Source organism: Cyprinodon tularosa, unplaced genomic scaffold (genome assembly GCF_016077235.1).
Source record: "Cyprinodon tularosa strain WSP-4 unplaced genomic scaffold, ASM1607723v1 ctg54, whole genome shotgun sequence".
NCBI classification, from domain to species: domain Eukaryota; kingdom Metazoa; phylum Chordata; class Actinopteri; order Cyprinodontiformes; family Cyprinodontidae; genus Cyprinodon; species Cyprinodon tularosa.
The window spans coordinates 1,439,824-1,454,006 of NW_024039274.1; the positions used below are offsets into that span (position 1 = coordinate 1,439,824).

General features: G+C 38.1%; 2 protein-coding genes across 8 annotated transcripts in view; both read right to left on the reverse strand.

Annotated features, from left to right (window-relative positions):
- Positions 1-7,033, reverse strand: pgrmc2 (progesterone receptor membrane component 2). Its single transcript, XM_038304700.1, has 3 exons — positions 6,627-7,033; positions 2,940-3,095; positions 1-1,647 (listed from the first exon to the last, which is right to left on the reverse strand). The coding sequence occupies exons 1-3, from the start codon at positions 6,967-6,969 to the stop codon at positions 1,550-1,552; spliced, it is 597 nt and encodes a 198-aa protein (XP_038160628.1). The 5' UTR covers positions 6,970-7,033; the 3' UTR covers positions 1-1,549.
- Positions 7,034-8,998: 1,965 nt separating this feature from the next.
- The window catches only part of larp1b (La ribonucleoprotein 1B), a 55,759-nt gene continuing 50,574 nt past the window's right edge, over positions 8,999-14,183 (reverse strand). For all 7 annotated transcript variants that reach the window (XM_038304647.1, XM_038304644.1, XM_038304641.1 and 4 more), the window contains 3 exons: positions 11,344-11,453; positions 10,504-10,631; positions 8,999-10,394 (listed from right to left, as the gene is read on the reverse strand). In XM_038304647.1, coding sequence (XP_038160575.1) covers positions 10,125-10,394; positions 10,504-10,631; positions 11,344-11,453 — 508 coding nt within the window. In that variant the 3' untranslated portion in view covers positions 8,999-10,124. The remainder of the gene's footprint in view (positions 10,395-10,503; positions 10,632-11,343; positions 11,454-14,183) is intronic.

A 14,183-nucleotide genomic window follows, 5' to 3' on the forward strand; every position in this document is an offset into this window, starting at 1 on the left:
TACCATTATTAACCAAATTGATTTATTATGCATGAACAAATCCCTTCCTGCCTCTTTCACACAGACACAAACACGCATTCGCACGCACGCCTGACATTTAAATACATGTGGTGAAACCTCGGCATAGCTGACTTTGTTGTTGCACATGCTTTAATAAACGATAGATATATTTACAGGATAAGCAATGTCTACAAACAAAACGGTCCAATCCTGCAGCATTTTTGCAACACCTGCTAATCGCTTTTGATTTATTTTGAAAAATTCACCCACATTCAAAAATAAAACTATAGAAAGTAATGGAACAAACAAACGATTGGGGGGGGGGGGGGGGTTGGCCAATATGACATAGCATTTGCATGTATATGGAGTTCATCCACTACATAAATATGGCAGTAACACTGAGTAATTTCTTGGGTCTTTGTACAAGTTTGTGATGTGGGGGAACATTTAGTCTCTGCATGGACGACTGAAGCAACGAATGCCTTCTTTTAAGACTGGGGTGGGGAGGGGTGGGGGCTGAGTTTCGGAACAAAGCGGACACCTCCATCCTTCCACTCACCTTCTGCTCGAGCCATCGGCGCTGACGCAACAAACGAAATAAGGCACGATTAATACTTGGACCATTATTCAGGGGAATCTACAGACCTGCAGCTGGCTTGTGAGGCATGTAAACAATTTTTCAATTGATTAGAACTGCCTGATCACCTTCCCTTTTGCCCCCAACAATCAGCGATTTAGTCCATCTGATGAGATTTTAAACAAGCTTCATGTAGCAAAGACCTTTGACCCCCCCGCAAAGAAGTATGAAAAGGGGAAAAAAAATAAAAAATAAAAAAGGTGGCTGGAACACTGTCCCCTCTATGCTACTTAACAAATACAATCACATGGTGACAAACAAAGAAAACTAGTAGTGCATACACTACAAACACAGATAAATGCAAAGCCTGCCAAACTTCCCTTGGTCAGGCCGCAGGAACGACCTTCTTATCCAGGAGGGAGGGACGCGATCTGAATAGAAAAAAAAAAGAAAAAAAAAAAGAAAAAAAAAGAGTGACCGATTAGTTTTCCAAAGCTGAAGCGGATTCAGTTGCTGTGCGTCTAAACCGAAGACTAAAAGATAGAAGTGTTTCCCACGGCGCGCCATGATTATCCCGGACCAGACGATTCCTGACTGACCTCCATCCAACATTTCTCCTGCCTCAACCAATCAGCAAGATGCTTTGGGGTTTTGTGTCAAACTACATCTAACAGCCCCCAGATGTTTTAGCTGTCAAATAAAATAAAGCTCCTCCAAGCCTTCTGATAGCTTTCTGTTGGCGTTCATCTTCGTAGGATGACGAGGGGGAGAGGAGGTCTGGTTGCCAAGACTTTAATCCTTCCCTTCCAACGCTGCCGCAGCACCAGACGGATTCAGAGTTTCGGGACAGGGACTAGAGAAGAGAGTGACTGGTGGACGGGGCAGGAGGATGGGTAGACGGTCTGGTAGTCCAGGGTGGTCTGGTACAGCTGTTTGGGGGCTTCTGGCTTTGGTAAGTGGGATGGGAACAGCTCAGTCATGCTTCAGGTGGTCCTTGATGTCCTCCTCGTCCGTGTACTCTGACGGCTCGTCTCCTGGCTTCAGCAACCTCCCAACGTAGTCGTATTTTTCTAAAAACACCACAAAGAGAATCAATGAGAGACTAAATTCTATTTGTCCCTTTCCAGTCAAATATTTAGGGGTCAAAAAGTTTGGCTGAATACTTTTTCTCCTTAAAGTTCACTAACATTTTGGCATCGATGAAATTCAACAATCCTGAGGGGTCAATAAAAATGCTTTGCTCCATCTAAAAACTTGAGACAATGCATTTTATTCCAAAATGATCAAGGTATAAAAACTATTTCAAAACCTTATAGCTCGTAATGGACAGCTTTGTTTTACGGAGGAAAAACAGAAGAAAAAATTTCCTTTTCTCAGCAGCCAGAACGTTCAGCTTGTTTAAAGGAATCCTAAACGATTTTTATCAGCAAATTCTAGTCTAAAAAAGAAAAGAGAAAAACCACAATTTTTCTAGCTTAAATGGAAAAATCCTCTAGGAATTTACAAAAGGGCTGCAACTTAGGTTTCTTTTTTAGTGAATGAAACCCTGTTAAGCTTAAATTATGCCACATAAAGAGCGCTGGATATTTGATGACAGATTTCATCTTAAATGCAAAATGTTAACATATTTTGTAGTTTTTACTTAACTTCTGGTCTTAACTTTAACTTTAATCATTTACCACATCAGTTGACAATGATTTCCATAATCAGAATTAATCAGCTTTAATTTCTTCAAAGTTTACCATATAGCTCACGTTGGATGGATGGAAGAAAAGAGGTGAAAAAACTTTAAGACAATAAAACATTTTCAAAGGTTTCCAGTTTTTGAACCAATCAAATCTTTGAAAGAAGAAATTGTCTTCATATTTTTCTTTATTTTTAATTATTAATTTACAGAAATTTAACATAAATAAGTGGACGTAATGTGTGGATTCTTTAGCAGTTCCACTTGCTCATAAATAATGTAATTCAACTCTTAATGATAGAAAATAAGCCGGCACGGCAGCAGGAGTGGTTTATAAAATTAAAAAGGGCTTTAGAGGCTTATTTAAGTTTAAAATGTTAACTATAGACTTGCTAATAAAACTAACCTCTAATCAAAAGATTTCAGTTCAAATGTAGACAATAATATCTCAGATTTATACTTTAAGATAACTTTTTTTTCCTTATTTTTAATGGGCTGCAGGGTTAAAGCCCACTCTAATCTGAAGAATAAGATGTTATAAAAATAAGGTTGTGTTTACCCACATTTTTTTCTTTCAAAAAACAAACATGTTAGCTTATGTAGTGGAGGTCAAGAGAAACTTAACTTGGATTATGCAGACTTTTTAAAATAGAGGTGACAACATCCAGAGGAACCTACCTTGGAACTGCATCTCCCACTCCCTCACACTCTCCATCTGTACTGCGTTGAGGTCTGACAAGTCGTCATACTCATCCCTCAAAGCGTCTTTTTCCAGGCAGAAGGTAGCCAGGCCCCTTGAAGCATCCCGGCCAGCGAAGATACCGTAAGGGCCGTCTGGAGAAACAAAAGCATGATGGGCAGCATTAGAAGAGTTTCTCAATCCTTCGATACAAATGTAAAAATTGACATTCCAGGGAAGATGTTAAATAGTTTAAAACAAAGGAGAAAAAAAATGAAAAGTCTACAGATACTGTTTTAGAAAGGCTTCAATTCTGACCTTGGCAATGAACTCAGTCCTGCATCTGATGGCTTCTGATTTTACATTAAACCTTTAAACATGTATCTAAAGCAGAAACATAAATATATTTTCCCCATCTATACTGGCAGCAGATTTTAGACATGTTTATTACCTGTAAATAAACATGAAACCAAATATACAACATTGTGGCCATAACAGCTGGGTGCTTCTCATGCTTTACAAGGCAACCTTGTGTTACATTAGATCAGTTTAAAACCAACTGATTGACAACTAAATTTTTATGAAACATTTCAATCAAAAATAAAAACATTTTAACAGTAACAGGTTGATGAGCTGGACTATAACCAGAATTGGGCCTATAACTTAGGCATGGGACAAAAGTTCATAAAGTTCCCTAATCTCAAGACTAATTTCTAGATTATTTTCTGTAGCTTTTATTGTTGGACATAAGAAAATGTATTAACCTCAAACCTAATTTAAAACCAGTTGCATCTTATCTGTGTATTCCACAACTGCCAAGGAATGAAGTGTTAAATGTCTCTCCAGATCCTAGTTTACTCTGTTTATAGAGCATGTGTTCACTACCCCAGCCTGTGTCTACCAACGGCATCACCTTCGACTCACTCCCCAAGGCAGACAACCTTTCCACTTTTAAGACCATGCTTAAAACTTTCCTTTCTGATAAGCATATATTTAGAGCAGCTCAGGTCAATCTGAGCTATCTCTATTGTTATGCTGCTATATGTTTAGACTGCTGGAGGACATAGTGCCCACTTTTCTTTACCATTTCTCTTCTCCCATTCTGCAATATTTGTTAGTTCTACCCCTGACTTTGTGTTCCCTTTGATTTTCCTTGTCATATTAACAGTTGATTATAATTAGGCCAGTTTTTCTGTGCTTCTTGTTTCTCTCTTAGAGATTGCTGTGGGCACAGCTTTTACTGTGACTAAGTTTATCTGCTCTCTATCATCCTTTGGACATGAAAACTGGCTCAAATCTCAGTTATTTTGTTGTTTTTGCTGTCCTATGGAGCTAGCTTACTGTTGCATTCTCCAAGATAGAAATATTCCTGAATCAATGCTTTTATGTTCCTTTTGTATGTATGCTTCAGTCTTCTTGAACCCACAGTCGACCTCTGCAGAAGTCAGCTTACAGTGAGCTTGGTTTCTCTGGAGGTTTCTTTTTGTTAAAAGGAATTATTCTTCTCCGCTGTCGCTGAAGGCATGCCCACGTAAGGGCTGCAGAGTCAACGACATGATGCAAGTGAACATCTCCTGTAAGTATGTTCTCAATCAGGAGAAGAGAATCCTGAAAGCCAGTGACTGGATGCAATCAGCTGGCTTTTTTTAGATAAAAATATTTTAATCAATCTGATAAAATTATCTCTTCAAAGAGAATAGAGAGGAAATGCTCTTAGGATTAATGCTTCATAAATAAACCGAATCTAAGTCCTACAATTGTTTTGTTTCCAATCTTATGAAAACACCTCTAAACTGCACTCTACAGCAGAAGAAAGCTAAACTAATCACATATCTAGTGTTAGCATTTTTCACTTCCAAGTATTTCATAAATAACAGATTGGGGAAAGGGTATTACTTTCCACACATTAAGCATTTACTTTAAAGTAGTACTTAATCAAGCCGGTGCGTATTTCAAAATCTTTAACAGAACTATCAGTATATGACAGCAAAGCTAATACAATATCTGCGCTGCAGTGTTTATTATCTAGGGGCAGTCATACTCCAACATCTACGAAGATAAGGACCAAAATGCAAGAAGCCTGGACAGAACCTTAAACCCCCCAAAATAAAAATTAAAAAATGGCGTATTCTTTACTGATTTATCCTGTAAATTTGACATGTTAATGTATCTAAGAGCTACAGAGTAGAATTTGTGCCCTGTTTCAAAGCAGCAGGGCAGGTCTGTTGGCAGACATGCACCACAAAGAGAGAGGTGGAGATAGGAGTGGTTCACTTCATACAATTAAATACTGAAAGTACTGAGAGCAAATATGTAAACATGAAACTACAAAACTTGTGTTACAATCAAGGTATTTAGCCTTTAACAAAAAACATCTGAACCAGAACATTTGTATACAAATAAACTGGAAGAGCCTGTTCTTCAAAAACAAAATATGGTCTAGTACTTCAACAGAAAAAAACCCAAAAAACTTTTACTTGGATAGCAACTAAAAGTCAGTAAATTACTGCTGAGTCTTTTATGGTTTTCTAAGAGGCGCATCATCTGACTCTCATATGAAAACTCTCATACCCTTTAGGTTTTTTTCTGTGGTTTATTGAGAAACTAAGAATAGATGGACTCGACAGAGTTCAAATTGTGACATAAAGACGTGAGAAAATGACACCAAAGTCAGCAATCTGTTTGCAGTATTTTTTGCAACTTGACCAAACAGCAGTTCTACTAAATTCGATAACCTTGGCTTCCTCTGCTCAGCTCTTGCTCAAAATCCTAAATATTCTGAGTGTCCAAACAGGAACTTGAGTAAGCTAATCACTCATCTTTGATGCTTTTATTTGCTATTCAGCCCTGGAAAGATGGAGCCAGCCTTCCTTCAACAAAAAATAAAATAAAACTGATAGTGGTCAGGAAGTCAAATCTGAACAGGACCATTTAAATCAAGATTTAAAATGTGTATTTAAGACATTACACAAATAGAATAAAGAGTTCCAGCTTATGTTTTAGTTTTTATATCTAAATGTTAAGCAAAGGTGACTTCTAGCCAATAAAAGCTGAATATTTTGCTTTTTATTTTAGATTTATTAATTAAAAGCTAAAAAAAAATCAGCTGCTAACTTCAGGATAGTCCTATGAAGGGATCTACTGAGGGAAGGACTGTTGTGAAGCAAAACAAACTGGCCTTTTTAATTAGATAAAACACCTGAATCACATATTTACTTAAGTTTGATCAGTTAAGCTTTAGGCAGCCTTCCCTACACATGTCCACCATCCATATGTTGTATAGACCAACAGTAATGTTCACAATGTTAAAGCTTTAAATCATTGTAAACAAACGACAGACCCAGACTAGACAGCAAGCTTGTGCTGTTTCTGATAATGTCAACAGGCTAGCAGGCTAACATTAGCATAACAAATTCCCTCTGGGTTCAAACAAAGCTCCCAAACTAATTCGGTGTATCTGCTTCACTGGCAATACAATGTTAGCATGAGTGGAAATGTAACCGTTAGAAGTTACAGACTCGAGATGTATGCTAACAAGCTAGCTGCTACCACTCCATTCAAAATCACACAAAGCCAAGGAGCTAAGCTAGAGCGGTTTGCGCCCAATTTTTGGTCCACAATCACCACAGGCGGCAACGTGTCAACTAACTCCACTGTCCTACACTTTCCGTCCGCAGTTGCTTCACCTTTTCCATAAAACTTTTTGCCGCTGGTGACGTCGAAAACTTTCATGTTCACGGCCATGAGGATGCGGGGGTTCTGGACACCGTCGTACTCCCGCAGCTGCTCCAATGTGAAGTCCCGTCTCCTCATCTTTGTAAGCATCGGGGCCTCGTCGCCATGGGCCCCGTCGGATACGAGCCGCCTGCCCCACCGCCGGTACACCGCCAGACAAACCGCAACAACCAGGATCAAAACGGTTATATTTAGGAACATTCCGCCCAAGCTGAGCCCGTCTGACTCCTCCGCCGCCCCCTGCCCGCCGTTTGTGTCAACTGGTCCGCTCGAACTGTCTCCATCGTCCGCCATGCTGCACAGTTTGCGCTTACCCGCCCCTGGCAAGCTGAGGCGTTCAGGTGCAGTCGGGAATAACAGTACCACTAGTTGAGTGAGCGTTCAAGTGTCGGAAACTAGTTCACCCAGACCAAGACCCCCAGAGACAGTTAAAAGGGCGGGATTATTCAAGACATAAACAATGAGAGTCTTCTCCGAGAATGTTGGTACAGAAGTCTGTCAAATATACGAAAAGTAATAAAGGGGAAAAAATGCGATTCGACAACTATAAAATTCTTGATAAATAAGAAAATATGAACATTTACTACAAACGACGAGGGAATAACAATGGCATCTGATTGAGGGGTTTATAGACTTTTGAATGTTGCATCTTATTTTTAGAGTGGCACCCAAAGATAGATTTAAATCTTATGGAAGCCCGTTTCCGCCACATGAAAGTAAAAAAAAAAAAAATCAAATGTAACATTTTAAATCACATTTACAAAGGTTATTCTTTGCTCAAAATTCTTTTTAAATGTTATTTTTTATTTAAGAAAATTTTTTTTTTAGCTTTACCCTCTCCATTTACCTTTTTTGTGGCCCTTCTGGTCCCTGAGCTCACTTTAACTGTTTGAATTAAGCTATTTATACTCAGATTTATGTATTTTAATTTTTATATCTCCATTTAGAAAAAGGATTTTTAAATAATTTCAGTAATTAATAGTGGATTAATACATATAATTTAAAATTCCCCTTTAATAATTCAATTTACAGTGCACAATTTCAAAATGCTTTTCACATTGGACTGTAAGTTGCAGTCCAATAAAGGGACTTTTTTAACCAGTTACAACACAAATATGAATCCAGGCCTTCCTTCAGTTTGGACACCTTTGCATGAATTCTTCCAAAGTTTCCATCAGACCCTAGACCAGTGACTGGAAGACTAAATCTCGCAGGTTACCAGTGACTACCTATACTTATAGCACTTTCTTTTCCAAGTCAGGAGACTTAATCAAAGCGCTTTACACTACATTCAGTCATTCATGCACATACTAAAATACATTACATTGTAGCCACAGCTGCCCTGGGGCTCACTGACAGGAGTGAGGCTGCCGCACACTGTTGCCCAAATAGTGACTCTTTACAGATGATTCGCTAATAAAACATTTTGTTTATAACATACTCAATTAAGGTAGATTTTTGGCTTTGAGACAGAGGCTGCTAAAAATGTTTTGGTTAGTCTGATGTTTAAGGTACGCAGCGATACAGTATATTTAAGCCCTGATTGTAATTCTCTATACTGCAACCCAGAGAAAGCTAATACCATAAAAGGTCTGTCTCTGTACTACAACTCTAGTGATTACATTTCTTTTATTTCTCGTATATTTTATATTGATACATTTTCATTTTAGCATTAAGTATGCATGTCATTTACCTGTCAGATTAAATCACTTAAAAAAAATCAGGTGTAATAAAATAAAAACTGTTGATGGCAGATTACAGATAACTTAAGTAATGTTTTGTGTTAAATTAGTTTAGTATTGTATTTTATACAATGAGAATTACAGGGCAGCCCATGTTTTTGTTTTCCACTATTTGGAGTGATGTTTAGTACAAATATATACATAGATATCTTTATTTAGAATGTTATTTTCCCCAATTTAAAAAAAAAAATGCATATTTAAAAGACCTGCTGAAATGTGTGAGACACGTTATAGCAGTAAGCCACTTTAATAAATAAATCAATTTATCTATATTATATATATGTCACATATATAAGGGAAGCAGGCAATCTTTGTTTGATTTGGTGTTTAGGTATCTTTCAACATTTTTTTCTTTTGTTTGCCCATCCTCCACTCGTTTTATAACATCACATCTCTGTTCATGGCATTTTTTGGGAGGTGGCATTTAATTTGAAGCCAGTCGAATGAGTAGTGAGTGAAGATGATCTGACTCGAATGATTTCACCGAGCCTTTGCTGGGAACAAAAAGCTGCTGATCAGGTTAGACGATTTGCCCTCAGCAACACTTTAAGGGGAAAAAAAGAGAAACCTTACCAAACAAGTTCATACAATCAGTTTTATTAATTTTTTTGTGCATTTTACAATTCAAGAACATGCAACTCTTAATCCTGAAACACTCAAACACGCTAATAATAAATCACTTCTTCAAATCAAATGAATATGGAATAGTAAATGATTTTTTTATAGTATTTACATTTTTTTTTATTCAACTCAAACCTTTTAATCCATAAGTAAAGGAAAGTTAACATTTAAAGTGCTCTAGAGCACCAAGCCTAAAACATAATGAAGTAAACTTTGAGCTAAAATATACTGTAGTTTTATGACACTAGCTAAAACCCATAATTCCAGCAGAAACATTTCATTTTGTATTATATTCAATGCACAGGCTAGTAAAAACAGCAATGATCACCTAAGACTATTACATGAATCAAGTCGATGGAAAATAAAAACAAAAATAAAACAATAAATTAAGCAATCTCTGGGTGTAAAAGGGGACATAAAGCTTCCCAGAAAAAAAAAATAAAAGGATGATTTCTGCAGCTTTAGAATTAAAAAAAGAAGCCTATTTTAGTTTGGATGTGATATGTTGCAGTCAGGCTGAGAAACATCAGGGGAGGGGCAGCATCTGGGTCAGTCCTTCACAAATCAATGATCGAACCTGATTGTCACCATGGAAATGGAAGATCTTGTCCAAGGAGGGGTGGAACCTGCGACTCCTTTCAACCCCAAACAAGGAAGACCTTTAGATATTAAACACTGTTGACATCATGATGGATAAGATTAAGGCACACATGACTATCTGCAGTATCTCTCATCTTGGCAAACTACAATCACAGTTCAACAGCGTCCTACAGAGCGGTTTACAGCGATCAACAGACCACAGAGTTTGGCATCTGAGAGATAAAAGGCAAAATGCGGGGAATGCATTTTTTTTTTTTTTTGTAAACGTTATGAGCTGTCGGGCAAACAAATTCAAGCTAACTGCCAACATTTGCTTCCTTTAAACTGAAATGCACTGATAAAAACAATCAGAATAAGTCAACCACGCTCAGGCCTCTTTAGATCCAAAAGGTTTGCTGCTGAAAAGAGCCAACAGTAACCTGAGAGCAGCTGCCGCCTCTCTTCACAAGCCTTGGAAGTTGAAGCTCTCACCAGGAGGAGGGAGCCTCATTTGTTGGGTGAAACTCCATCCTTTTTCACCGCTCTGCTGTCGGACTTTTTGCCAGGGTTAGTTGATGGCGCCGCTGTTTTCTTGGGGCCGTCTTTGGCTGAATTCTGTGCGGAGGAGGAGGCAGCAGCCTGAGAAGGAGCATTGGAGGATTTAGAGGCCTGCGTAGGCTTTGAGGTAGAGTTGGAAGGATGTCTGCGGCGCCTTCCATCATCCCCGGCCGAGGACGAGGGATATCTCTTCCTGCCTCCCTCTTCTCCTATGGGAGGCTGCAGACCAAAATTGCTTAAAATTTAGTTCCATACATTTTTTTTTTTGACAATAAAATTGTCTTCCCTGCATCTCTTGCTGTTTGCACAAACAGAACAAGAAACTCACCATCACCCTGAAATCCTCCAGGTTCTTGAACTTTGAGAGGTGCTCCTGCAGCTTTGGGTCAATAGGTTGGTTCTTTATCTTTGAATACTTCAGGAAGGCCCAGAACTTTTCCAGTCCATATAGCTGACCTATAGAAATAGAATAACTGGTAAAAATACAGCAGAGGAGATACTGTTTACGCTGGATGCAAACTGACTGTACTTTGGCTATACCTATAAACATTAGGATTATGTTTGGAAGTCACTGTATTGTGGTAAAATCTAACTAGGCTGAACATGATTTATCTCACATTATGCAGATTATGCAGACAACCATTATGAATTAAGCTACAAGTACAAACGGGTAGAGGGAATGCTGTAACCCTGATGGGAGCAATTTTTACAGCTTTGTCACACAGCTGATGGCAGGAAAAACATACGGCTTTAACACCAGAGTCCTTCATGTCTCAGGTTTGTGATTTCTTTAGCTTTTCCTCACATTGGCATCTTCCTCTGTAGATTTTTTTTTAAAGAAATATACTACTAGATCAATACAGATTACGCTAAAAAAAAACATCAAGTTCTTTATCTAAAACTATAAATTTACAGATCTCCAATGAGGAATTCAAAGTTTATGAATATTGTCCACTTAAGAAATTAAATAGAATCCCAGAAAACATTTGATTTTATATGGTCATGATAAGCCTCTTTGCCACTGAATATAATGAATAAGTGCGTGTTCAAAAAAACCCAAGCATTGTATAAGTTCCAAATATAAAGCCTGCATTTTATTTGAGTTTTTATTTTTGTGTTGCCATGTGGTTGAGTGTGTCAAACCGATTCTTTAACCAATGCTGCTTACCTTTCTCAAAGTCCCTCAGGGTCTCCTCCTGAAAGTCTTTGAACAGATCCAGCTTGAATCTCCTCTCCAAACCATAACTGTAGTATCTGAAGAGGCATTCCAATCCATACCTGCCAGAGGAAAAAACAAAAACAAAACTAGAAAAAGCTGTTTCGGAGAAACATCAAAGTGGGAATGCTTTTGCTGAATGAAAAAAGCTGAAATTAACTGCAGAACATATAAAAATGTGATAGGAAGTCATCAGAAACTTCAAACTGCAGAAAACAATTGAATCATCTGAAGATTTTGTAGGGTAGAATCATCTGGCAGTAAAATGGCAGAAACAAACTCATCTTAAAAGCTGCACAGTCAAACCATACATGATATCAAAAATATTGATCAGCATAAAGAAAACAGTGTCATCATTTGAGGATTGAAAATCTACAAACCTATGTGCAAGACTAACCATGAGAAGCAGAGGAAGGACAGAGAGAGAAGCTTATAGAAAGAGAGCTAATACCACTTAAGGAGCTGAATTTATAAAAAAAAAAACTAACCTGCATGTTACGAGCCGCTGTGGTGATGAAAGCACCGTTGGCAGGCTTAGGCTGCATGTTACGAGGTTAGCAGATGCTTTATTACAGTGTAAATCTTAGAACCTGATTAAGAAATATGCACTGAGGTGTGTGGTCAACAGGCCTTGGTAGTGTAATTTGAAGAAATTGGTTGAGTTTGGGTCATAGCTACGAGCCATACGGCACAATGAATGAGTGTGTGTAAGGAAGAGGCTTTTATTTTGTAGAGTCCCTTTAGTCTTATTTTGAAAGTCTATCATGGATGTGTGTCAAGGGAAGGGTCATGCCCAGCAGTGATATAGAATCCATTTCTAAATATGAAATCACTGGTTTTCCATGTTATTGGGTGAATAGATGCTGTATTAGAGCGTAAATGGGAGACTTTTATTGTGAAATTTGCTCTGGGGTATGTTTTGAAAAGGTCCCTAGAGTCTAATAGAAACAAGCTGGTAGAGTTTGGGTCATAATGCTGAGCCATTTGCATCAATTAATACACGAGTATAATATAGAGGCTTTTATTTTGTAGGGTCACTGGAGTCTTATTTTGAAAGTCTAGCAGGGTTGTGTGTTGAGAAAAGGGTCAGACCCAGCAGTGATACTTGATGACTTTCCAATCGTTAAATCACTCTTTTCCCTTGTTATTAGGGCAGTAGATAAAGTGGCAATGGGAGGCTTTTATTTTGAAATTTGCTGTGGGGTGTGTTTTGAAAACCCCCTAGAGTCTAATTTTAAAAAAGTGGTTGAGTTTGGGTCATAATGTTGAGCCATATGCTGGGAAAAAAATATGAGTTTAATGTAGGGGCTTTTATTTTGAAGGGTCCCCGGAGTCTTATTTTGAAAGTCTATCAGGGTTGCGTGTGAAGGGAAGGGTCATGGCCAGTAGTCATATTGTATCCACTTCCTAATGTTAAATCAGTGTTGTCTCCCTCCATTAGATTAAAATGTGCTGTTTAAAGTGGTGGAGGTAAAATCTCTTTGAAGCACGGTTACCTTGACGACGTTAACGAGCCTGTCAGTGACAGAGAGACATGCGCATCACTTTCGTTCCTTAGTTCTCAGGCTTTTTTGAATGGGATTATCAGCTCCGAACAAACGAGTGCTGAAGACAAACCGTAAATGGTATCTAAAAAATTCTTTCAGTCTAAGCGACAGCTATCCTTTGTCTCCAATTGGGGTAACTTTCATGGATGTAGCTCATTCACAACCTTAATGGGAAGGAGGAATATAAAGGTTTGAGAAATCCTGCTGGTCTCATTGAATAACATGCAGCACAATGGTAGAGCAGAACTCTCAAAAGCAAAACTTTCCCTCCGAACAAACGAGCGGTGAGCCAAAACCGTATTAGGTATTCAAAAAATTCTTTCACCGTGAGCGTCAGCCATCTTTGGACTACAACTGGTGTAACTTTCATATTTCTACAATATTTCGTCTAGGCGTGGTGACGATGTAAAAAAGTGTATAATTGTCAAAATCTTGATTTTGGGGTTCGGACAGATTTGTTACCCCCGAACAAACCTTGTTCCTAGCTAAACGATAAAAGATATCGACACACTTCCTTCAATGTGAGTGCTAGGAAGGTCTGAGGAACAACTTCCACAAGGCTCATGTTGCTACGTCGAACGGTTCCCGAATGGGAGCGATACGAAAAAGTCTGTTTTTTTTTATTTTCAGTTCGGATTTTCAGAGAGCTCTCATTGGCTTTCTATTGGGGAAGTGTGGACTTCTTCGTGGTCTGGGCCAAACTGTCGGAAAACCGTAAATGCCACACAAATGAGGGTTACATTTCCTGAATCCTGACAAAAATCCCTACGTTTTGATGTATAATTTATTTCAATTGAGTGAAAAATGACAGAGTGAGAACAATTTGTTCGGAAAAACCAGAACAGCTCAAAAGCTAGAGCACGCACTCTGACAGTTGAAGAATTCCGTCCATAGACTTCCATTATAAATCTGAAAATCGTTAAAATTTCTTTTAAAGTTTGAAGCTTCACTAAAGCAAAACTATAAAAGTCAGAAAAAAGCTGAGTTAAACAGTAATAGTAGAAAGATACAGAAACATTTTAAAAGTTGAATGGTGTTTCTAGCTGAAAGTATGCTGAAGTAGTTAAAGCTCAAAGTAGTTGAAGTTTTAGCTGAATTTTGCTGAAATCTGAGAATTCTACATGCATTTCAATGGGGCCAAAAATCGCACAAAAAGCTGAATATCGCGAAAACTACAAGAAATATCTTTACCAAAAGATATAGCATCATTCTCCTGAAGAAGCTGAACGTTTTGATACCAAATTT

Bases quoted from the DNA above. Each gene is read 5' to 3' on its own strand.
- pgrmc2 (XM_038304700.1), bottom strand. From the start codon at position 6,969: ATGGCGGACGATGGAGACAGTTCGAGCGGACCAGTTGACACAAACGGC. The intron at 3,096-6,626 runs GTGAAGCAACTG...TTGTTTCTCCAG, and splicing joins CAAAAAGTTTTATGGAAAAG to ACGGCCCTTACGGTATCTTC. The intron at 1,648-2,939 runs GTAGGTTCCTCT...TGGTGTTTTTAG, and splicing joins GTGGGAGATGCAGTTCCAAG to AAAAATACGACTACGTTGGG.